Source organism: Haliaeetus albicilla, chromosome 8 (genome assembly GCF_947461875.1).
Source record: "Haliaeetus albicilla chromosome 8, bHalAlb1.1, whole genome shotgun sequence".
In the NCBI taxonomy this organism is placed as follows: Eukaryota; Metazoa; Chordata; class Aves; order Accipitriformes; family Accipitridae; genus Haliaeetus; species Haliaeetus albicilla.
In genome coordinates, this window is record NC_091490.1 from 37423242 (window position 1) to 37447666 (window position 24425).

At 40.2% G+C, this 24425-nt stretch overlaps 1 protein-coding gene across 5 annotated transcripts in view; it reads right to left on the bottom strand.

Annotated features, from left to right (window-relative positions):
- Window positions 1-24425, bottom strand: part of NOTCH2 (notch receptor 2) — an 88635-nt gene that overhangs the window by 30146 nt on the left and 34064 nt on the right. Inside the window, exons 6-16 of one of the 5 annotated variants that reach the window (XM_069789882.1) lie at window positions 14216-14449; window positions 13223-13378; window positions 11903-12091; window positions 10616-10729; window positions 9318-9431; window positions 5760-5993; window positions 5134-5244; window positions 3281-3473; window positions 1572-1717; window positions 928-1047; window positions 665-817 (exon numbers count right to left, since the gene is read on the bottom strand). In XM_069789882.1, coding sequence (XP_069645983.1) covers window positions 665-817; window positions 928-1047; window positions 1572-1717; window positions 3281-3473; window positions 5134-5244; window positions 5760-5993; window positions 9318-9431; window positions 10616-10729; window positions 11903-12091; window positions 13223-13378; window positions 14216-14449 — 1764 coding nt within the window. Of the gene's footprint in view, window positions 1-664; window positions 818-927; window positions 1048-1571; window positions 1718-3280; window positions 3474-3524; window positions 3994-5133; window positions 5245-5759; window positions 5994-6921; window positions 7232-7441; window positions 7483-9317; window positions 9432-10615; window positions 10730-11902; window positions 12092-13222; window positions 13379-14215; window positions 14450-18274; window positions 19130-24425 lie in introns of those variants that run through there. The other 4 variants (XM_069789883.1, XM_069789884.1, XM_069789885.1 and 1 more) reach the window with 4 other exon arrangements.

Consider the following 24425-nt stretch of genomic DNA (forward strand, 5'->3'; position numbering starts at 1 on the left):
AAATAAGTTACTATGTATTTAGTTCCCTTGTAAATAGCAGTGTCAAGGGCATGAAATTAACATTTGCTTTCTTGTAATTTAAACAATTTCAGTACTCATCAGTGTATGTGCTATCCTCCTGCAACTGATATGTATTCCAGAACAGAGTGCCTTCCTGCTACTTAATTTGCTTTCAAATATGGATTAACTGGAATAGCAACAGGACCCACTCCTTCCAGAATATTCATGTCAGACAGAGACACTTCAGGAAAGACTGCTATATCCCAGATTCCCACCACACCTCAATCAAGCTTAATGTTGAAATACAGGTAAGCCCTGCAGTGTTACTTTAACTTGTTGTATTAAAATTTCAGGCAAATATAATTCTTCATTTAACAGTGCTCCTTGTTCAATTATGTAAACTCTAAGGACCTTTCCAAGTTAGGAATCTGGGAACAACTCCTGCTATCAGTTAAAACACGGTAGTCCATTACTAGCAGCTGAATGTGATGGATTTGACTGCCTCAGACTTGCAAGTCTTACAAAGCTGAGGTCTGGGTTTTTTTCTTTTTGGTAAGGGATTATAAAAGAACTTTCAGTGTCTGTCAAATAGCAGTCATCAATAGTACAGCAAAATTATTTCTAGGAAAAAATGGAAAACACAGAACAACCTGCTCATACTCACTTGAAAGACAGTCATCAATGTTACTGTCACAGTCTCCTCCAGTGAAGCCTGGCCGACATTCACACAGGTAACTGCCTTGAATATTATGGCACAGAGCATGATTTTTGCAAGGCTTTGAGAGACATTCATCAATATCCACTGTACATCTCTCCCCTGAAACACAGAGAGTCCGGAAGTAAGACCCCTCGTAAGGCAATGGTCAAAAGGCTCAATGCCAATACTGCTCAGCATTGAAAGTACAGTATATTCCCCAGCCACACTACCTTCCCAGCCAGGGGCACATTGGCAGGTGTAGCCTTCAGAGTCAGGAGATTCTTGGCAAATTCCCGAGTTCTCACAAGGATCGGGAGAACAAGGAGCAACCACTACCTGGCAGTTCACACCTGGAGAGCAGAAGGGGAAAAACCAGGACAGTATGCTGCTAAGAGCTTGGTGCTGCTCAGAAGAATGAATAAAGAGATTGTAACTTGCATGATTATCCTACACAGCAGTGGACAGCATTTCTGTATTTGAAAAATCTCAGCAGAAGGAAAACAAGATCAGAGCACTCCTCATGGGCTCAGTGGGTACAAGCAGAAAGCAGCCATAGTAATTCTGAGTTTAATGCCCCTTCAATTCTCAGTACATTTATATATCTCAGTTTAACTTTCTTACAAAGAAAATTAAGCTCAGCTACCACCAAGACATTTCTTAATGAGTCCAAACAAGGCTTAGATATGGTCTTACTAAGTATTCTACTGCTGTATCATGTCTACATGAGCTGACTGTAATTTAACTTCATACAAGCATGGCATTTCCCCTCTTGATTCCTATTTCCATGAAGTTTAATGAAAAGATTAAAATGGCACTAAGGGTGCAATGAAGTTGAAAGGAAAAAGAGAACAGAAACTTCTCTCTGAATTTTCACCTTTGAATCCTTTCCTACAGGTACATCTATATCCATTCAACAGATCTTCACAAGTTCCTCCATTCTGGCATGGGTTTGATTTACATTCATTCCCTTCTGTTGAACAGTAATCTCCTATCCAGCCTGGGTCGCAGACACACTTGTACCTTTAAAGGCAAAAACAGCAGTAATTTTAGAACATTCTGAAATAACTCCTCTACCAGTTTCTCCTGCAGATTAGTTTTGGAGAGAAAACCAAAAGACCTCTCTTTGGAGAGCCCTAAATTACGTTTAGATTGCTTACCCCAGCTGTATAGTTCTGAAGATACTGAAAATAAACCCTCCCTTAAAACCACACTTCCCTCCATTACTGTTTTCACAAAGTGCTCAGTCAACCAGCAATGTGTTTCTGCTTTGATAAGACCATCTCAACATATTTAAACAAAGACAGAAAAAAAAGATTAAAAAAAGTGGAGGGGAACAATAGGTTCCAAAGATAACTAGACTGATTTAATACAAAGTAGTGGTTACAAATGAAAACAGCTGGCTGGGAGCAGGAGCAATCTTCTCCATCATGTTTCAAAATCTGAAGTAGAGCAGCACTCCACCCATATGACGTAGAACCAAGGACTCAGTGAACCACCCTGGACTCAAGCCACGCAACACACACACTGGCCTCCTTCCCCGTCACGCAAACAAAACTTATTTTATCTGGCACTGAGCGTAAGGTGTACATGGGCATAAATATGAACACAGGTGACAGATGATGGACAAGATGAACCAAAACATTTGTTTTCCAAGCTTACATGGAGGCTGAATTAGCAATAAGGGCAGCCTTCCTGCCAGCTCCAGGGAAAGTGCTGAATCCTGCCCTACAAAGCTACCCACAGTGGTAAATCACTTCCTTGCGCAACTGCTGACAACACTTTCCAGGACGCAGCACACATCTCGGAGGCACTGTTATTCCACGTACAGTTGGGAAGTCTAACAAACACAAGCCCTACCTCCCCAAACTTGTTGACTCCATAGGCCCTGCATTCCCAGACTTATCATTACCAAAAAGAGGTCTGATTCAGAGCTCCTGAAATCAGCATTTGGTCTTCCTGGATGGGAAGATTCAGAAGCAGCTACTGCCATCAGAATAGCCGGAAAGAGCTTTTCTTTTTTCTCTCAGGCATGCAACAATGCGACTAAAGCTGAAGAAATCTCAGCCTTGGACAAACTGTTGTAAGTCAATTATCGCTCTATCTCCAAGTGTCAAAAGTTGTCTGCCTGTTCCTTAATACACAGTATTTGGGTAGCAAGAACAGCACTAGCCAAGTCTCCACACTCAACATTTTAGAGTTTGATGGAATAGATAGATAGCTGCTGCTCCCCAAAGATTCAATTTGGAACAATCTCTTTATTTTAATTGCATTCACTCCACTTACTTGAATTGCCAAACCCTCCCTTTAGATGGTGGCAGTCCACCATGTGCTACACACCCATGCAAAGACAGCAAAGAATACAATGCAGGACAGAAAAACCTATGTTGCAACAGCACAGACTGCAGCTGGTGACTAAAGGTCTACACCTTACTGTAATTATGTCATGGGCAGCACGTAAGTCTGGATCCTAATTGAGAAATCAGAGAAAAATCAGAAACCTCAAGTCAAGATGGAACTCCGGGCAAAGCAAGGAAAAAAGTATAGAAGGTAGCAGGTAAGTTTAATGTGACAATGAGTACTTACCCACTAGCAATATGTGTGCAGTTGCCATGTACACAGGGATTACTAAGACACCCATCTGCCTGTGACTGACAGTGAGGATGATGGTAACCTTCAGGACATACACACCGAAAGCCATTGACTTCATTTATACATGTTCCACCATTATGACAGGGGCTGGATGTGCATTCATCAATGTCCACATTACAACGTGGGCCTAGAAGAAAAAGCAATAGTTATTAAGTAGTATTTCTTATAAGAACATTTGCTTTGTATGTCTGTGAGAACATACATTGAGGCACAACTCAGTAAAGCAGGACAGAGCTTGCATGCCTCTGTGCTTTAACTGAAGTCAAGAGAAGCATTTTTAAAAGATGCAGCACCTTTCTGTGCCTGGAAAACACACTCAACAAGTATTTACAAACCACTCAAGAATCTCAACAGAATTCCACTACAAATCACTGGTTAATATTGATTAGGAAGGCAAAAATCACTCAACTATATCATGCTTGGAACAAACCTCTTGAGCTCCACTTGTCATAGCCCTGCTCTTCTGCTTTGAAAGTACCTACCCTTTGAACAACCAATACTGCCATAATGTCTGCAGTAAATATAATTCTGGTTGTTTATTGCACAAAAGATTCTCTAAAAACCACCGTTTCCTGTTTTTGCCTGCCTCTGATTACGACTGCAAGATCCTTGAAGTAGTGACCATACGATCTTGTGAGGCTGGAAAGCTAAACAAAGTGAACGTTGCAGTAAGTTGAAAGCATTTTTAACATAAGGAAAGGACAAAGTAACGAGACCCCATGCAAGCCATCTCTTTAAATACTAGAATATGCAAATTCATCATATTACTGAATTATTTTAACAGCATAACAGTAAGAAGTCCAGTAGGATAACAAATATGGTATGCCAGCAACAAAGAAGACTGAAAGGCAAAAGTTATCAGGATCATGCCTCTTCCTGTTCTGGGGACTCAAGAGTACCACCATGCCAGAGCCAAAGGAAGGAAGGAGCATCAGAAGTTTAGAAAGACGCCAAGACAAAAGCACAAAACACATGAAACCTCTTAGTGCTATTTCTAATGCATTTCAGATCAATTCTAATTAGAATCATTCAGTAATAAACAGTAACAAACGTGATGAGAAAACTGTTATAAACAGTACCACACTGTCTTACAACAATTATTTTACGAGTGTATTACCCTACATGGCTCTAAACATATTAAGTCCGTTATAAACAGTGTTGAGATCTGCTTTAGTCATCAGAAATAGTCCTGATATAGATCTACAGCTCTAAGCGTGGATCCAAAAGTGCCTAAGAGCTTATTTTTTCAGCCCTACTTTTACTGTATTAGTTAAGTCTTTATAATTTAAAAAGGAAACAGAACAGACCACACTATGAAAGAGAAGTACTGAAAAAAGCAGGTTATTCAGTTGGAGACTTCAGAGTGGAGAGCAGCTCATTAGAACACTGAGTTAATGCTTTGCTTTCACAGAAAGAGAAACACTGTTCATGGTCAAAGCACCAGGTACTGTCTAATCAAACACCTATCTATATTGTCCACAATCTCTCTGTCCCTGGAAAGAAGCTGTAAATAATAAACCAAAGTCACATGGGGTTTTTTGTCATAAAACCAAGAACCATGAATTGGATGTAATTACCTAACAAGAATGGCATTTCACAGCACAGATTAGGCCATCTTTCTGCTTGGTAGAACTTGCTGTAATGCAAGACGCTGAGATTCAAAGATTAGAAGGATTTACCGAGATACTAACTGAATCCCTTGCAGTCAGTATGCAAAGAACAGCTCCCTTAACTACCCAGATAACTATTTTCAAAACACCTCAAAGCTATTGGGTAGCTGACTTTACCTGTAAATCCAGGTTTGCAAGCACAATTGTAGCGATTAATGCCATCAATACAGTCCCCGTGAATGCATGGGTTACTTGCACAGTCATCAAAGTTATTTTCGCAGTTCACTCCTGGAAAAAATAGTTAGAAGAATAAGGAGGCCAAATCTTTCAAAGAAGACAAAAAAACTATTTCCCAGAAATAGCCAAATTAAGAACCCCACCTGCTTCAAAGTTACACGTGCACTGGGGCAACTGAAACAGGCGATGATGCAGCAGCACTGCAACACCAAGGAATATCACCCGAGTCACTGGGTGCTGTCTGAGTATGACCCTGAACTTGTACTAAATGTTTCAACAAAAGAATAAACCATTTTGAACACCATGCCTATTTTTTTTCTGCATGCTCGAATTTTGGGAGTAAAGAGGAGGTAAATTCTTCCAAGACCAGTTGCAGTACCAGTGAGGGTTAGGCAATCTACACAAACACACCAAAATTCAGTAAAGAAAAGTAATGTGAAAACAATACTCTCATACCACAAGCTTATCTCTGTATGCAAATTTAGCACACACCAGAGCACACGTAGGAAATAATAAAATACTTGAATTCTGTTAGAATCCAATCCTTCCACTTGTGCTTTGTGTACCTGAAGTGCCCAGCAAACAGTTGCATTGGTAGCCATTCACCAAATCAATGCAGCGCCCTTGATGGAGGCAAGGATTGCTGTGGCATTCATCTATCTGCTCGCTGCATATGGCACCCATGTAGCCAGGATTGCATATACATGTATATGAATCAATTCCATCTTGACATTCTCCATGGTGGCAAGGATCAGGATCACAGTTGTTGATATTCTCCTCACACAGAAGGCCAGTAAAACCTAAGGAAAAATGATGAACAGGAGTAATTAAGAAGTTAACTGGTATGATGCTATAGTGAATATAATGCAAATATAGAAAGAATCGTATTAAGAATCAGCAAAGTGGCAGACAGCACAAAGGGTAACTGGGCACCTCAACTGCTGCCCATTTTCCAGCCCTGGAAAACAACACTCCTCCACTGCTCACAGCATTACAGAACAACATCTTGCATGGAGAATCCCAGCATTGGAAGTGGTTACCTTCAGTTTATTCAGAACAGTAGCAATGAGAGGAAACATGTAAATCTCCATGAGAAATATTTACTCACATCAGTATAAACTATCTGAAGGCACTCTCCTGTCATTACTTCCTCTACACAATACCAAGGGGATTGACTTTTTCAGTGTGAGGAATTACTACAAAGATGCTGCAGAAACCTTCCCAAGTGAAGTCCCTTGGCTCACGTCAAAGCTTCTGCAGCTCTGCTTTTTTAAAAGTTTCTTGCCCCTCTCATTGGGAGGAAACCTTTTAGTAACTCCAGTCAAGCACCAACTGCAAATTTATGAAAGACTGCATGCAACCTCTTCAGTTAGGAGCAATGAAACAAGCAGCAATTTGGCCTGTTTCATTCTGCTTCAGCTGGGAAACATCCTGAGCAACAGAGAAGGACAGAATCTATTCACCAGAAGGGCTAAAACAATGGTTCAGGAAGGTCAGAGCAGCAACCAATTCCCTCCAGAGCCCTGTTTTCCATGATGGAGCAGAGTTACATGAAACAGGGACAATTTAAAATAAATGGTTTTCAGAGATGAGGTTTTGGAGCAACAGTTCAAACTGCCTTCCAGCAGCTGGAGATTAGGAAGGTAGAATTTCAAATTTCAAACACCAACTGGAGACTGATACAAACCAAGCTGCAGGGAATTTCAACAGCTGAAGAGTGATTCTCACCTGAGTATTATAAGTGGATAACAGGCTCCCCATTTTTCATACAGGTTTGTGGTTATTTCTCTGGTCAAACATACCAGGTGACGGCTAACATTTCCAAGTTCTGCGAACGTATGCATGGATGAATGGGTGTGGAAGTAGGTGGGGAGAGGGAAGGGAAGCTAGTTAGAGAGATGGATATAAAAAGATGTTAGGGAAGGAAGAAAAACAAACCGGTAAGAGGACGAACAGTGGCAAAAAAAAATGAGGACAGAGGCAAAGAAAAGAGGAAAGACCTAAGACAACTCAAGAAAAGAAAAGCTATGATCTACCACTGGGAAGGAGAAGTGGAATAATGCCAGAAGGGAAAGAAAAGACAAAAAGCAAGCAGTAAATAGAGCTATCTGTACAGCATTTGGCCAAACATTTTGCAGTTTTCAATCACTTCGGCAGCTGGCGATTACCATTCAGGGAACACATATCACTCATAATAGGAGATTAATAGAGCAAAAACATACCCAAACATTATTTTCCAATAACTGACCTGTCCCAATGATGAATTCCATATTTCAGTCTTATAGAAGGCTGTCAATATTAAATATAATACTTAGCATACATTAATTAAAAAAATTAGTACCTTGCACTGAACCACATGAAGATCAGATATCTTTATCAATCTCTTAACTGAACATACCTTACTGAGATATGGTTTCCCTCTTTACAGACAAGAGTTAGACTAGGAGAAAAACACTTGAATATAGACTATAAAAATGCCTCAGACAGGATGGAAAAAAGCCCTAGTACAGAGTCCCTCTTCCATTTTCAGCCAAAGTACTAACCAAGGATTTTACCAAGAGCTGCTGCTTCAGTAACATATATTTGGTTGCTTCCAGCCTGTTCCTTGAAAATGCTCCATACATCATGTGCCTTCATGGAAGCAGTAGTCTTCCCTCCTCATCTGGGAAACCTAGGATTTCTGTACTTTGGTGGTTCCAGCAGTTTCGTACCCAAATTCAGAATACACTTTTCAAGGCGCAGCTCTCCACACTATCCTCCACTCCATAACCCAAAACCCTCCTAGGCCCAATAAGCTCTGCACTCTCAGTGAATGAAAGCAACCAGACCACACACCAGCGTAAGAAAGACTTTCTAAGATAGTTTCCAAGTTTGGAGAAGATTTGAGCTGCTGCTTCTTTTTGCAAGTGTGAGCTTATTCTGTCACATGCAGTAATCAAAAGGAGAATTCTGTAAATAATTATTCCTCTCCTGATTAGAACTACTGCGTTCCCCTACTTCCAACAAATTCATTGTTTCTTCAGGCACTTTTGGGAAGGGGGACAGGGTGTGTGTGAAAAGACTGGGGAAGAATTTTTAGGCTAATCTCTGCTATATTCTGTCCAGTGTAGAATAAATTAGGGAAGTCGAATTTGCCTTAACAATTTGATTATTGGAATGATTCAAAATGAGAAAAATTATACATAAGTCTAGCCAACCTAACAACACATTTCTGGGACAAAGGTAGCTCCAGGAATTGTTCAGCCTCTTCCCTAATGGAAGAGCTAAAGCCAATGCATTCCATGCCTGGAATCTGCACCACGAACAATACATCAGGCACCATTAACTGAAAGCAACCAAAAGTCATTCCTTACTGAGAATTAGAGTGTAACTGCTCTGAACTCTGTTATTTGACCAGATGTAAAAATTAAGATAAAATATATCTACATCACTCTTAGAGGTCTGAAGATAAGAAAAATCCCATAATTAAACCTGATGTTTCTAAATGTGTAATTAACCAAGCAGTAAAGGAATTCAGCACATTCAAAAAAAAAAACCACCTCAGTTCCATCCACAGCTCTGTCAAAATTTCTGTAGGATGCTTGACAAATCATTTTAACTACATTCTGGCAGGCAGCTACTGTGTGGTATTTCCTGCAGTGGGCACAATTTTTACTGCATTTCAATATTCCATTTTTGACATAAAATAGCCTGATGCAACAGAAATCAGAATACACAGTAGTACTGCTCTGTTCATCTCTTGTTCTTCAACTGTATACTATACAATCTGGCTTGGAAGAAACAAAGGTAAGCCACAGATAAAGGGCTTCACACTGCTATTTTTCCACTCATGTATTCCATAGTCAATATGAAAGAAGCTGTCACCCTCTGCAAAGCAAGAGATGGGGCTGAAAGAGGGATGCCAGAACTCCCATTAACTGTGACTTACTGCTGTCACAAGTGAAAGGCTTTCTGTACTTAAATACTACTTCTCTGCCGCAAAGGAGTAGACAAAGCTTCGCAACAAACAAGCAGCATTTCAGAGAAAGAAAGAAAGAAAGAACACTGACACTTCTTTGACCACCCCTTTATGTATTTAGGTTACATGCGATCTCCAGTCCAGGGGCTCTGAACACAAGACTAACCTGTGGCGCACTGGCACTCATAGCCATTGGGATGGTCGATACATTTGGCTCCATTGAGACATGGTGTGCTGGAGCAGTCATCTATATCAATCTGACACACAGCACCGCTGAATCCTGAAAGGCAGAAAGAAGATGAAAATTTAGAAGTAATCTGAAGTAGTTAATCTAAACAGCTGCACTGTCAGGAATTATTTATTAGCAAATCCTTAAAACCACCCAAATATAAGCTCAGTAAATCTAAACTCAATTGCATCACTAAGCACACACGCCACACCCTGGGTGGATTGGTTCCTCGTCCAAACCACCAGCCAAAACACAGTTTCTATCCTCCAGGTCAAAGGACCCTCAGCTTGAAAACTGAGATGGCCAAGTCAAACAGAAATAAAGCTGATGGAGCACAAGTGGTGTCCACTACTGGACAGTATGCCTGTCTATAAAACCGAGAGGCCACCAATAAAAACTTTCAAGCAATCAAAGCAAGTAACTTAAAATGAAACAATAATACATACATCACTAGAGCCTTCAGACTAGAATTACTACAGCAGTGTGGAATGTGGAATACAATACAGCACTGTATCTTTCAATACACTTATTGAAATAGTTAGTGAACTATCAACAGGTTATGTCAGATGATACAGATCCTTAGGCACTTCAATAAAAAAATAAAAAATGCCAGGAATGTTTCTTGGAGGAAGGAACCAAAGGAGGAGCCAGAACATCATTAGTCAATAAGAAGGGATGCAGAGCAGGTTTTTTTTAAGTATATTCGGAATTCAAAGCATCTTGTAGGCCATCATGAAAACAAGTGACATTTACCCTTATAGCTAACATTGATCCCTCAGCTCAGCATTTATCCTTCTTTTCTAAAGTGGAGACCCAATCCACCTCCCTCCTCATGCAAGCAACATAAACTATACTGATGCAAAAATGGCTTCTGCCTACAAACCTCAGAAAAGGACAAAAAGCATGTAGAGGCTCTGATTTTTAAAATGTATTTATAATTACTCACCTATATCTCACTATCCTACAATAACAGAAGTTCATGCTGCCAACTACCATTTAAGATGAGACGTCCAACCGTATATTTCTCAACACTTACTCAGTTACAGGCACAATACTATTGCAACCAATATATGTCTATTCTTATTAACCAGTGATTGCAATTCACTCATTCAAACAGATGCTGCACTAAGACAACAGAAACTCACAAGAAACATACCACCCGCAATCTCTCACTGGTTATCTATGCAGTTCTTGGTAAGGTGAAGCAGGAAAAGCTTCCAGAAATAAGTACTTACCAGGAGGACAGACACAGAGGAAGCGGTTGACTTTATCAAGACACTCTCCGTTGTTCACACAGGGATTACTTAGACACTCATCAATATCTTCTTCACAGTGAACACCTTTAAAACCTGTTTAAAAAAAATAAAAATAAGAAAGAAGAGGTGACTGAAGGCCTTAGAAAGTGCCCTCGAAAGTGTAACTGCCTCTTATACCAGCCCTGAAAGTCTAAGCCTAGTTTCATTGCAAGTTTGGAGTTTGGACAGAACCTACAAGGTAAGACTATACACCAGAGGTTAAAAAGGGATGTTGAATGTGTATTTTTCACCATTGATGAACGTGCTCACTTAATCAGCAGTAACAGGAGAAGTTTGTGCTGAATTCACATCTAATGTTTTCTTCCACTTGATAAGGAGGGATTATGTTTTAACACTTTAGAAAATACCAATAAATTTGGGTATGCACCAATATAAGGTAAAAGGTAAAGAAACAAACACAGAAGATAATTTTAGCTCAAGGCTTTTTAGCTAATGACAGGGTAAAAGAAAAACATTAAGAAGGGTGAAATACTTGGGACTAGAGTTCCAGCTTTCAAAACAGATTAGATAGTAATAAAAACTCATTCTCATTTTCATCATATCATTTGATCACCTGCAGGGGTCACAATTCTTTCATTATACTTTATAAGACTGTGCAACTAGCAACTTGCACCCTTTTCTTTTTTTACCACTTTCTATCAGAAAGAAAAATAGCAGACTATATAGGTCATTGGTATGGTGGACATATAAATTTTACAAACACAATTTCAATTAAGTAACTTTTTTACAGTTATTTCCTCAGGTCAATGGAAGCTTGCATCATTTGAGGTATTTTAACCAGATAAAAACCCCAACCACTATTATCCAGAATCATCATATACAGATCTCAAAACACAGTCACTCTTCAAGTTTGCACCTGCTTTACTTTCGCAAATGTAAGTTTCTGCACATGCACTTTACCAGGCATAGTAACAAATATGTTCACATATACTCCAGCTCAGAATGCTAACTTCCTTTGCTGATGTACAGGTTGGTTTCCTTCTCAGTCCTCTAATTGCTTTCTCCACCCCCCACCCCCCCACCCCGGCAAATGCCAAGTCCTCCTGGCTGGTGCCACCACAGCAGGCTCTCTCTCACCATTTCATTTAGCCTCACCCCTTTGCAATTTTGTGTTCCACCTCAGCAGAGCTGGCAACCCTCCCTGTGCTCTGCCTCCTGACTTTTTCCTTTGCTGGAAGCCCCATCTTTGTCAGAAACTCCCCTCACCTGGCATACAGAGACACGTGAATCCTCCAATTTTATCCAGGCAGGTGGCATCATTTTGGCACGGATTTGAATGGCATTCATTGATGTCCATTTCACAACGAGGTCCTGTGTAGCCCTTCAAACACTCACAGTGGAAAGAGCCTTCTGTGTTTACGCATTTCCCAGCATGTTCACATGGATTGCTGTTTGCTGCAAGAAAAATATATACACGTGTGTGTCAAAACCTCTCCTCGGAGCAGGAAAGCCACAGCATTCTTTATTAGTCATGGTCTTTCCCAGTGGTCATTCATTTCTGGCAAGTAATACCGGGGAAAGACTGTTCATCGTTCTGGGGAAAGGCTACTGTGATTGAAGAAAACATGTAGCAGTTACTTGCCTGTCAGAGGCAAAAAGAAAGATTGCTGTCCTTACCAATGGACCAAAGGAGCAACTGTGGTCCGTATCACTAATGACAGTTCTTAAGAGGAGAGTATCAACTAGCAGGGATTAGCAAATTAACAATGCTTTCAAGGAAGGCCTTATCTCTAGATCATCTTTTACATTTACTTCACTCCTGAGGCTGACAAGATGCCGCCACAGCCACAAAACAACCAAGCTAGCCCTTCATGTGTTTTCAAAAAAGAACAGCACTCTTGTTCAAGGCAGGCTGAGGAACGAAATTCAAAGAAGTGCTTCTTTCCAATACTTCATGAGTGCTGGTTAGGTATTACCTTCATGCATCACATGCTAGAACCACGAACTTGCACTCACAAAATTATAAGCAAGTCTGTGAGAGTCCAGCTAATCCCCAAAACAACACAACAGCATGATGTCAGAGAACTACAGCTTTAAAAGCCCATTTGGTCACCAGTCTCAGAAGGCACTCAAAAGATCCAGCCATATTCTGGCTGTCAAACAGCCTTGATATATTTCTACCAAGACAGGAGCTGTAACAACTCCCACACGAACTGCGGTACCTTCTTTGTACACTACAGTTCTAAGGGTCAGCTTAATTATCACATCCGTTTGCGTGCACTCCTCACACAATGCTAAAGCCTTCTTGCACAATGAAGAATGGTTAAGCATCTCGATGCTTTTCATATTCCAGAGGCTAACAGTTCAAACATGGACAGCTACTCTGACTCAGCCCTTTGCCCCAAGTCTCACACAAGATTTAAAACTCATCTGAAGATGCTGAAATGGAAGGGGGAGAACAGCAAAGGAGTCGCACTTTTGTTGAGAAGCTATAACGAAATGTGTATTCTTGCCCCTCTGTTAGTTCACAAAGCTAACAACCCAACTCCTTGTTCATGTACTCAAAAATAGCAAATAGAAACTCACCCATTGCACATTCGTCCACATCCTCAGTGCAGTCTGCTCCCTTATGGCCTTGAGGACAGGTGCAGATATAGTGTCCATTCACAGGATTGGTATCACACAGAGCACCCTTCTGGCATGGATTGCTAACACATGCATCATCCAAGTGGCACAGAAGACCTAGAGAAGCAACCGAGAGTTTAGTCAGAAAACTGAGATATAGCAGTTGGACTGTATGTTACACAAGCAAATCCTCTGTCCTGATGTTTCAAATAGAGAATCCTACAGCCAGAAGCTTGAGCAATAATATCTTACAGGCTTCAACCTATAGACTACCACAGGGATTTCACCACACACTTATAAAACATTATATTTAAATATAGATTCTGTGACTTCAGAGGTGTCTCCAGCACTTCTGGAACAATACAATGGCTTACCATTACCAAAATCTCCTCCTTGGAGCAGTTAACTGACTGTTCTCTAACCAGCATGATGATATTCCTAACAGCTGAAAACACAGGTCCACATGAAGCTCACCTTCTCAATTCAGATATGCTGATCACTTGTATTTCCGGGTAGTAGTTAGGAGACCTTCGTATTTTTACCTACCCTACAACAGCAAATTTTCCACTATACCAGTAAGGGCATCCTCACTCACGCAAAAATATCTGAATTTGCCTTCTAGACTTTTAATTACAATTATCATAAGTGGCAAAGAGCAAGTCACCCTCACACATAACTTCTCAGGCAAATACAGGTCCTGCTAAGTGCTAGAAAAAGAACTGCTTTCCTTGCAATCTAAACTACAAGTTTGTCTTCCAGCCTAACACACATACTTCTTTGTCCTGAGCTACAGAGGTTAAAAGGTCTTTGCTCGTGGACAGCACATGTTTCCTTTTGTTCTTCCTGGTTTGGTCACAAAGTGTGTAAAATTAACACACCACTTCAAGCAAGTGCATAAACTTAAGGAAGTATCTTCTATTAAGTACCAGACCTATACAAGTTTTCTGTCCTTACCTGCCTTTCCTTCTGGACAAATGCATGAAAAAGAAGCCACTCGATCAATACAAGTAGATCCATTAGCACAGGAGGCAGTGAAGCAATCATCAATGTTCTTACTGCAGTCGTCCCCACTCCAACCATTGACACAGACACAGGCATAGCCACCATTGTGGTTGGTGCAGGTACCTCCATTCTGACAAGCGTTGGGCTGGAGCTGACATTCATCAACATCTTCAGTGCAAAACTGGCCTGATGCACAGAAAGGAACATGTTTAATAAACGTTCAGACACTCGGACACAAGAGGACTCTTGCACAGAAAACATAACCCAGGGAAACGCTGTAGTCCAACTTGATTGCCACGTCTTATTTCTAGGACATTCAAGCCTGAGAACTTCCAACAACACTGTCATCAAATTAGGCAAAAGACAACTGGCATCCATACATGACCCCAATGCAGGAGCTGAACTGCAAATAACTTGGAAAGGTACAGTATAAGAACCAGCAGGCAGCCTGCAGTATATGAAGATAAACCTGTGAGGACGTGAGAAGTAGAAAGAATAAAGGTCTGCCTGCAGAGCAGCCAGAGGAACTAAGAAGAGAGAAGATGGCATCACAAGAAAATCTTGGCCAAAGACATGTCAGCAGGCCAGCAGCAAAGTAATTCTTGTCAGTAGAACTTAATTCTTTCCTATATAATTATGCAATGAATATTACTTGATGAGGAAGAATAGAATTCTTGAGACTCCTCTACCCAAAATACTCATTTTCCTACCCCCAGGTATTTCCACAGATAACCACAAATAGTTGGGGTTTTTTTGGTTGTTGGGGTTTTTTTTTTCAGAGACAAAATAAATACTCCAATAAAATGCTTTAATGACTGGAGATACTGGAGGGAAGGAAATAAATGTACACTGTATCAGGGAGCTTTAAGGAAAGGGACAACTAGACCACTAAGTATGAAATCAGTTTCACAGGATACTGAATTTCACAGTAACATCTCTAGGAAGCTCTACAATTCACATTTACTAAAGTATTTATTTACCCAAATCCATCTTGCTTTGACATCAAGATCTGGAGAACCTACCACTTGCATCAATATTTTGTTTCAACACTTATTCATCTTCCTGATTAAAGTTGCATGGTTTACCTTTAAGCTGAAATTGTTTAGCTTAAGTTTCAAGTTATTCATTCTTATTTGGAGTTTCTTCAACAGATAAAACCTAAAAGCTAGTTTCTCCCAGGCTGGCATACGGGTGCACATGTGCAACCAGAGTACTGGTCACAGTCCACAATCTTCTTTTTGATAAACTATTTCTCCCCTTTCTATTAAGAACTCTCTAGCACTGAAAGCAAGCTTTTTTTTTTTTTTTTACACTTCCTTGTAACTTGCTTTTACCACCCTTCCTAAAATGTTGGTACAATGTACATAGCACCAAAAGACTGCCCTTTATCAGAGAACAAGATTAGATTTATTTGATGTGACCTCCCCTGCCCCGCCTCCAGCTGACACCATCAACTCCCTCACTAGCTTACAGCGGCTTTCCATTATTTGAGTCAAGACTCTTAAGTAACTGTGCTGCTGCTACCAAGATCCTCCCTCCCATTTGTCCTCTCCAGCTTCTGTATCAGCTGCACACTTACATTTACCTGGAATTCCCCCTGTATTCTAAGAAGAAGAAATTCAAGAGCAGGCCACAGATCTTCCCTGCCAATTTGCCTGGGCTCCAGTTTATTCAGGTTTGCCAATTTAAAAATACTTATTAGATAGTGCTTAACAGTCACCTTGTTTACTAATGGCCCAGAAATTTTGATGCAAATGTACGCACACCCCCTCTTCCAATACACAGAACTGAAACATTTATTGTTGGCAAGAACGTAAAAAAGTTCAGTCTTAACCATCTCCATCTACTATACTCAAATCATGATTCCTTTGGTTTTAGAAGTACTTAAACCTTAGCCTTTGGTCCTGTGAGCTCTGGATTTTTTTCCCTTAGTGACAAAGATATAAAATTATTAAAAAAAAAAAGTCACTTTGTTCTGTGCATGTGTTCCTTCCATCAGCAGGATTACTTCAAAACATGGGTTTTATCACGTGAAAAAATGTAATAAAATTTTAACAGTAACAATAATTACAATAGAGTTTCCAGAATTAATCTTCACTTCCCAGTTTACTTAGTAAAACAGTTGTGGGGAAATCTAACGCTTCATATTGTTATCTGCAAAACATAGCTCTCTACATTATGAAAAAACAAAACCATACATTTATCATAATAGAAGTCGTTTGTTCATTAGCTTTTGATATTAGCTTATCAGTAACCAAACTGAAAAAAGTCAGTTATCTCAGACTGATTCCTAGTAGTCATGCATATCTTGCAACTCAACACAATTGACTTCCTTTAAAAAAAAAAAAAAATCAAAATGTTATTTGCTTATTATAAAAGTGATTTTCCTTCTTTTCTTGGAGGGGGCCCAACTTAGATCAAAGAATGTACTCTCTGACACACACTCATCTGTAGCACGATCATTTTGCAGAAACGTTCTTGCAGCATTTACATCCTCCTTTTAAGCGCAACCAATTTAAATTGGTTTCACTAAAGCCTGAAGAGTTTTCAGGGCTGAAGTTGCCACGCCACTCCAGAGTACTATGCCTCTCTCAAAATCACTTGCCTTGTGATAGGCTGAATAGAACTCCTGAAATGCAACATTTTGTGTTTTGTTTTTTGGGTTTTTTTGGGGGGTGGTTTATGGTGGGGTTTTGTTTTTGTTGTTTAAGCAAAGATGGGCAAACTACTCCCTCATATAAACTCTCTAGGTTTGTTTTTAATTTCTCATTTCAAGTGTCACCAGTACCATCAACACTTGCTTGAGCTCCTTAAACTTGATCTCCACTTCGCTTCCCAGATTTCCAATACACCTTTTGCAGCTACCATATCACAATCATGTTTGTGTTTAATTATGAATATGAATCAAACAGAGCTCCATCTTAATGCAGCTTGTTTTAAAACCAAAGGAAATTCAACTCAATGTATGAGGGGCATAAATGAGCAATTAACTATTGCATTGCACCATTGAGTATTTTAATGAAAAAAACTTGTTCTTTACTGAAGTTAACTGAAATCCAGGCTCAACTTCTAGGCAAAAATATACAAATCAAAAGCAACTTAAGGCAAGCAGAGCATATCAATCTAACTACATTAATGAGTACTCTGTCTCATCACCATTGGGCAATATAAGCATAATAGTTTTTGAAAGATTTTAGGACCATGTTTTAAAATACTACAAATCCCAGACTAAAGTCCAAGGCACTCACATTTCTTAACTGGACCTGGTGAATTGGCAAGAATGCAAAGCAATTTCAAGGTCACTGACAATGTTTGAGACCTTATTACTGAAGTGGGCTTGAGTGTCTTAGAAATGAATTATGTAGGCCAAAGTCTTCAAAAGAGAGAAATACAGGGTTTTTAGGTGGGATGGTTTGGTGCAGTTTGGGTTTTTTAGATAGCCTTTGGTTGCTTATACAGTGCTTCTGAATCTTTAGGTATTAACAACAGGGGATTAATGGTCAATATTGTAATTCTTCAAGACAGGTTTTTTGTTTGGGTTTTTTGTGGGTGGGAGGGTTGGGGTTTTTTCGTTTGGTCCCGTCCCGTGTCCCCCCCTGCCAAAACCAGCACACACATTTGTAAATGGCTTTCACAACTGCCCTCCCTCAAGGCAGTATTATGACTTAATTCTTAGCAGGACTGTAGGATGGCCCCAACCTCTCATTCTCCCAAAAGGGCTGATTTGCCCTCAGTAGAGACTTCAACTCCTTGTGCAAAAGAAATAGATTAATATTTTGGGCAGGTACTACAAAGAAAAGATTTGATACTCCTGTTGTTAGCAACCTAGATCTTCAATGTAGTGTCTGTCCTGGGAGCTTCCCGAATTATTTTTTCATGGCAGAAACAGAAGTATCTTTTGGGGTCAGACATAAACCAGGATTCAATTCTAAGACTTCTCAGTGAATATTCTGCACAGGACTTCTCTCTGCCAGGTTAGTTAGGTCGATTTAAATCAAATGAGACAAAAGATCTCTGAAACAGTTTACTTAAGGGATGCTGCTTTGACTCAATTGTAACTGAACGAAGTATATTTATTTGTAGCCATGATACTTGGTAAGCTTGATTCTTCCTAACACTCTTAACAAGCAGAAAACAAGTCTCTCATTCACAAAACTGAAATTCAACTTCCAAGTACAAACTCTGTTATGAATTGTACAGTAATACACATCTTCATAACCCTAGTGTTTCTGAATGCCACAACCACTTCAGCTATGTGTTAATCCATTTAGCTGCAAGTTTCTGTAGGTATTTCTTTTTTTGTGCTCTTGCTAGTTTCAATTACATTTCTGAAACACAGTAAATATAGAGTGAACAAGTGAAGGCAAGCACAAATACACTAACTGTACAATATTTTAATGGAAATGTAGAAACATACATATAAAAGACAACAAGAAAGGAAACACAAATTACTCCAAGAAGCTAATAAAAGCGTAACCTGACCTTGATATTTGCAGAGCCTGGGAAATCAGCAAAATGCCGACTCAGGTTCTAAGTGACCTTGTACAAAGTAAACAGCTAGTCCATGTGGTATTTCAAAATTGAAAACTGGAAGTAGAAAAAGGGAACAGCCTTCAACTCTTAGCACTTTTTGCCCACTATGAAACTGAGTTACTTCCTGCATATTTCCCCTCAGAAAAGCCATATGGAGTAAGACAGACATGTTTGCTGCTTTGATTGTGCCCATTTTCAGACCAGCAGGAGAAACTGGACAGGAACTCTGGGAGCTTTTCTTTAGGCAGACATAGGATGCAGTGGTTCAAGGCCCCTCAAGCAGTTGTAGCAGATTTCATTGATGAGAAAGAGCCAGCCCCTTCTCCTAGAGGTCTTATGTTAAAAAGAAAATAAAGCCTGATTTATAAGGGTAAGGCAGATAGCACATAAAACGAGTACAATCCTACACTGAAAAAAGTAGAGCATTAGCTTGAGCAAGTAAGAAACCAAAACAGTCACCCTGGAAAGCAGCAACATACCAAAAGGTGATCCTACTGAACCATGCAGGCTTTGCATTAACCCCAATTCCAACTGCACTGATCCTGCAGCTGAATGCAGGACCTTCAGTCAGTTCAATCAGAGGTCTTTGTCTTTGGCAGAGCAGACTTTCCATAAAGAAGAAAGTTTTCTTGGCCTCTTAACAGCTCTCCAGCAGGAAAGTACGCAGCTGGAGTAACAGAGGCTAAAGCTCCTGAGAGGAAATCTCACAGGCAGTTTAGGCACTAAAAACATTTAGCAGGACAAGGATGCAAATACCTTCCCGTGCCTTGAAAAAAATCAGTTCCTCGAAAACTGAGCTGGGAGGAGACAGCAATGTGCATTTCTCTCAAAATCACAACCATGACAGCAGTGGAAGACTGAACTGGAAATCACAGTATCTTAAAAGTTTAGGGATACTGGAAGGGAAATATAATCCAGTGAGAATTGCAAACTGGTCCTCAAGGTCCTAAGAGACTCACTGGAAGAGGAACATCAGGTTTCAAGAAGCTCTTATGCCCCCATCCACTCAGCACCTCACCAGAAGTTTGTCACTTATCTTAAACTAGTGCTCCAGTACACAGGGAAGAGCTCACTAGCTCTCTCGATAGGACTATCTGGGAAGCTATAAACCAGAACTACAGAAACGCTCTGAAAGAGTAATTTAATTCACAAAGTATTCCAAAGATTGTTATATGGTTTTTCGAGTATGATCAGCATAGCTAAAGAAAGCATGGCTTATTAGAACTGTTTACATTTTTTTCTCCAAGTTTCAAAGGACTATTAAGTAAGAAGGTGAAGAGTATCTTATCAAGACTCAAGAACAGGCTAAGAGATAAGAAACAGTATTTGTATAAATGACCGAATCTAATTGTGGCAGAAGGTTAGCAGTGCCACACTGCAAGGGACCATACAGTTTCTTCCCCTCTCTAATCACCCGTGTGTTCATTCAGGATGCCAAGTGGCAGACCACATTTGGCTGGGGAAGGACATTTCTCTGCCCAGTTCCTTCCTGTAACACAAGTAAAATGTCTGCATTGACATCATAACCCAATGCATGTTGGTCAGTCAGGTCAAAGCTCAGTTTCCTCAAGCTGCTGTGTGAGTCTCCTCAGCAAATGAAAAGTAACGGAAAAACTGCATGGAACCACAGGGCCTTCTAGTAACATGGTGTTTATGAAAAATACTTTAGCTCCCATGTTTTTGAATTATGTATTTGTAAAAACATTCAATTAGTCTTTAACCCACAGAATTATCCAGACTCCTTGAAAAAAACTAAGTTACAATTAATGAATACATATAGGCACAGGAGCATTTAATTAATGGCCTGGAAGGAGATGAACAGTAGGCAGTAGTATCTTTTACAAAATAACCTTTATATTATCCAGGAAGAAGCCAAGTAATTTCAGACAAATTTAACCAAGCAAGGTTGCTGCACAGTGCAACAGCAGACAAGGCTTAATGCACCAATGCCAAGTAAAATACAAAGGCAAACAGACTTGTTGCAGAAGGTTTAGGTTAGGCACTCCTTGAGGAAACACTTCAACTTCCCTGGAAGAGGTCAGTGGGGACCTCTGTTCAATCACAGCTTTAATCAACAAAATAAACATCACTGACAAGACATTTGACTACAAGGAAGAATAACAAATGCAAACAGTTGTTGTGTAATAGCAATGGCATAGCCTCAGTCTGGAATACATTTTGCAGTATTGAAGCCACCACCTCTGAATAAAGACACTGAAAAGGGGTAGAGTTCAGAGTCCGACAGACCAATGGAGAGAAGGATTTCGTAAGAGACTTACAAAGCAACTGTTACCCACAAAGGGAGAAAGACAGATGATAAAAAGTATAATACAACAGTCATCACAGGGAAGATACAGCACATGGCAAAGTATACAAAAGAAAATATTTATCATTTATATAATTGCTTTATTGACACAAAGTAACTCAAAGCAAAGAACTTCAGACTTTTCTGAAAGAGGCAACATCTTTATACAGACATGAACATCCAGATCAATAAGCAGGTAATACTGAGAGAAAGGGATCTCAAGTGTGATGTCCAGATGACATCCAAATTCCAGACCCTCCAACAAAGCCACCTCCACAGCTCCCTGCAGGCAACCCGATGAATAGGCCTGCTGCATTCAGCTCCAAGGATGGCTTCAGGCACACACAGAATTCACCGGACTACACTGCCTACATCTGCAAAAAGTGCCCCCAGCTGCATGTGTCTTTAGTAAAGGTCTTCCCTGTTTAAGTATTACAGTAGTATCCCCTGAAAAAAAGGGAATGAAGCCAAATATTTTTTCCCTGACAGGAGTCTTCTAAAGAAGTGAGAGGCATCACAGCTCTCAAAAGTGTTTCTTCCCCAGGATCTCAGAGCATCTTTCTTCCATTTGAAATACAGAACTACAGAGCAGCAAAGCAGTAGCAGCCATTCCCAAACCTCAGGTGTTGGGGTCTTGGTTTTGTTTTCAATAGCTCTACTGTATCTTGGGCAATGTCAAATGCCATCCAAGATATCATAGAATTTAAGAGCTTAATATAGAATTTGAACAATTGAAGATGAATCTACAATTGTAGTGAGCAGAATAAACATCTGTGTTTATTTTAGGCTAGTATGGTGGAGAAAAGAGTTTAATTTCATAACCACACTGGGAAGCATGTAGTGGAACTAATGGGCTTTTACAAGGGATTTTACAACCCCCAAATACAAAACTCTGGGCTTTAAGAGACTTATGCACACTCTGATCCATTAAATACTGCCCTAAATCACTCCCCACAGACTACTGGGTAGAGAGGGCAGTCCTGACTGAACTCTTCAGAGGCAGTAATACAAGTGAACAGAAAATTCATTAAAAATTATTAGTGATGCATAAGAACAGACTGGTTTAATATGGTGGTAGTAGGTGAAATGACTGGGGACAGCAGTAGGATAGAGAAGTAACCAAAAGGAAATACACATCACCAAGCTACTCTCCATTGTGCCATTCTCTTTACCTGCTCTAGAAAATCCAGTGAATCAGGGAAATACCTAACAAGTGAAAAGATCTGCAAGGCAAAAATATAACAGTTGGAGCCAAATCTTACAATAAAAGCTTCATATTCTCAAGCTATCTCAGCAATCCATCTTCAGTAATTATCCAAAGACAAATCACCTCATTCTAAGTACAAGGGAAGGGACAGAAACTGCCAGAAACAAGTCAGCTGCAGATAAAACAACTGTTACCTATTAGCCTGGTCTCACAGCACACATCCACCAACCCAGCCTCACCAGAGTGGTCTAGCCTATTTTGTTTTAATGCCAAAATCATGCAAGATGTACTGAAAACGTGAAGACAGCTCCACAAGAGATTATTTGGCACATTGGATCACAAAGAGTATTTCACAGCCTGGAAAGTCACCAAAGGCGCAAGGGAAGAGGCAGCAGCGTGGTCTAAATTGGATGCTGTCATTCTGTCATCAGATCAGTTCAGCTGTTAACACCTCAGGTGTTTTATTACTGCTACCTCCTAACCAAGGCTTGCTGTTGGGAAATGGAAAGCAGCATGAAACAAACGGGAGGTTGTAGTACATGTTCCAGAATCCATATTGGATAAGGTACTGACTAATGGTGTAACTTTTAATGCCTCTGAAATCAATCTGCTCTGCACAACACTGGAATCAAGTACCACAAGAGAAACAACATCCAGGATAAAGTTTTTTTATGTCCAATGCTTCAAATCATTTGTACACTCAAACTTAAAGCTGTCAGCTCCGGAGGCTGCCACGTGCTCCCTGCTCCCTTTGTATCTGCCAATTCAAACATGAAAGAAAAAGAATCGTAATCCCTCCTGGCCTCTTTCAGAGACCTGTCTCTTGGAGATACTACTGAAGTGACAAGCAAATCACCAGCCAACGTGCCAAGTTTGGCGTAGGCAGGTCTCAGCCAGCACCAAAGAGGCTACTATGCTTTTTAATAAAGCCTGGAAAGGCACCAGGAAGTGTACCATTGCTACACCACTAGGAAAGATGACTGCACTTCTCACAGGAGTCTGAACAATCCTCCCTGTGCTAATACAAGGGTAAAGACTGCTCTTTGCACATTATGTATGCACATGCCAACCACAATCAGAAAAGAATGCAACCCCAACAGCACCCTCTGTCAGGTAATAATAAATACTCTATAGAAAATAGCAAGAATGCGTATTCCATCATTTAGGAGACTGGCATGTTCAACATTTATGATCTAGGTCATCTAGTGTCAGAGTTAGTTCATCTACATTTCAAGCCCCTAAGTATTCCAGCAAGGCAGTGTTTTTCTGAACACTAAGTTAACACAACTTGTTACTGTATACTGTGTGATAGAGCTGAGGAAAGTGGTATTTGGCAAAGAAAGTTTTAAAAAACAAAATACCAGAGCATACAATCTTACATAAAAATGTTAAACATTAGCCTTTTGATGTTTATCCTCCCTTCTTAACACAGAAAAGTCACGTCTGCCCAGAGTTTAAGGCTGGTATTTTCAAAGAAAACCAAGGTAGGGAGCAAATATTACTCTAATTAAATAGGAATCGAACCCTTAAGTCCCCCCTTTGAAAATTCCTGCCTAAAGCTCTGCAGAAAAAGTAACCCTTGTGCTAGTGTTTAAGAGCATATGACCAAGCTAACAGCTATTTTAATTAAAAAGCACAGCCCTGCTGCCTGAAGAGCTTTTCTGCTCAAGACAAACATTTGCTTCTTAAGCTAGCTCCCAATGCTGGAGTTATTTGGTGGAGTCAGCTGTTAGCTCACTGTGCTTCCCTTGAGACAAAGGTCGCCTAGATTTTAAAATATACAGTTCACTGGAGCCCCCTTTTCAGGGGAAAACAAAGCCTAAATAAATACAACTGCCATGGGAGTCTCGCCTTGCCAGCTACAGGGATAGACGTAATGAAAGGAGGCAAGCAGGCCAAGCCTGCAACTGAAGTACTATAACATAGATCTTCCAAAACCCACTTGAGCGTGGACATAGTATGTCCCCCAACCCAGAGACTCATCCCACAACTCCTGATGCAGCACTTCAGGAGCAAACTGTGCAAAGGACTTAACTCAATGGAGGATACAAATCTTAATCTCTGCTGTGCACCATCCTTGAAAGGTGATTTGGGCCAAACACAGATTATGATGATCC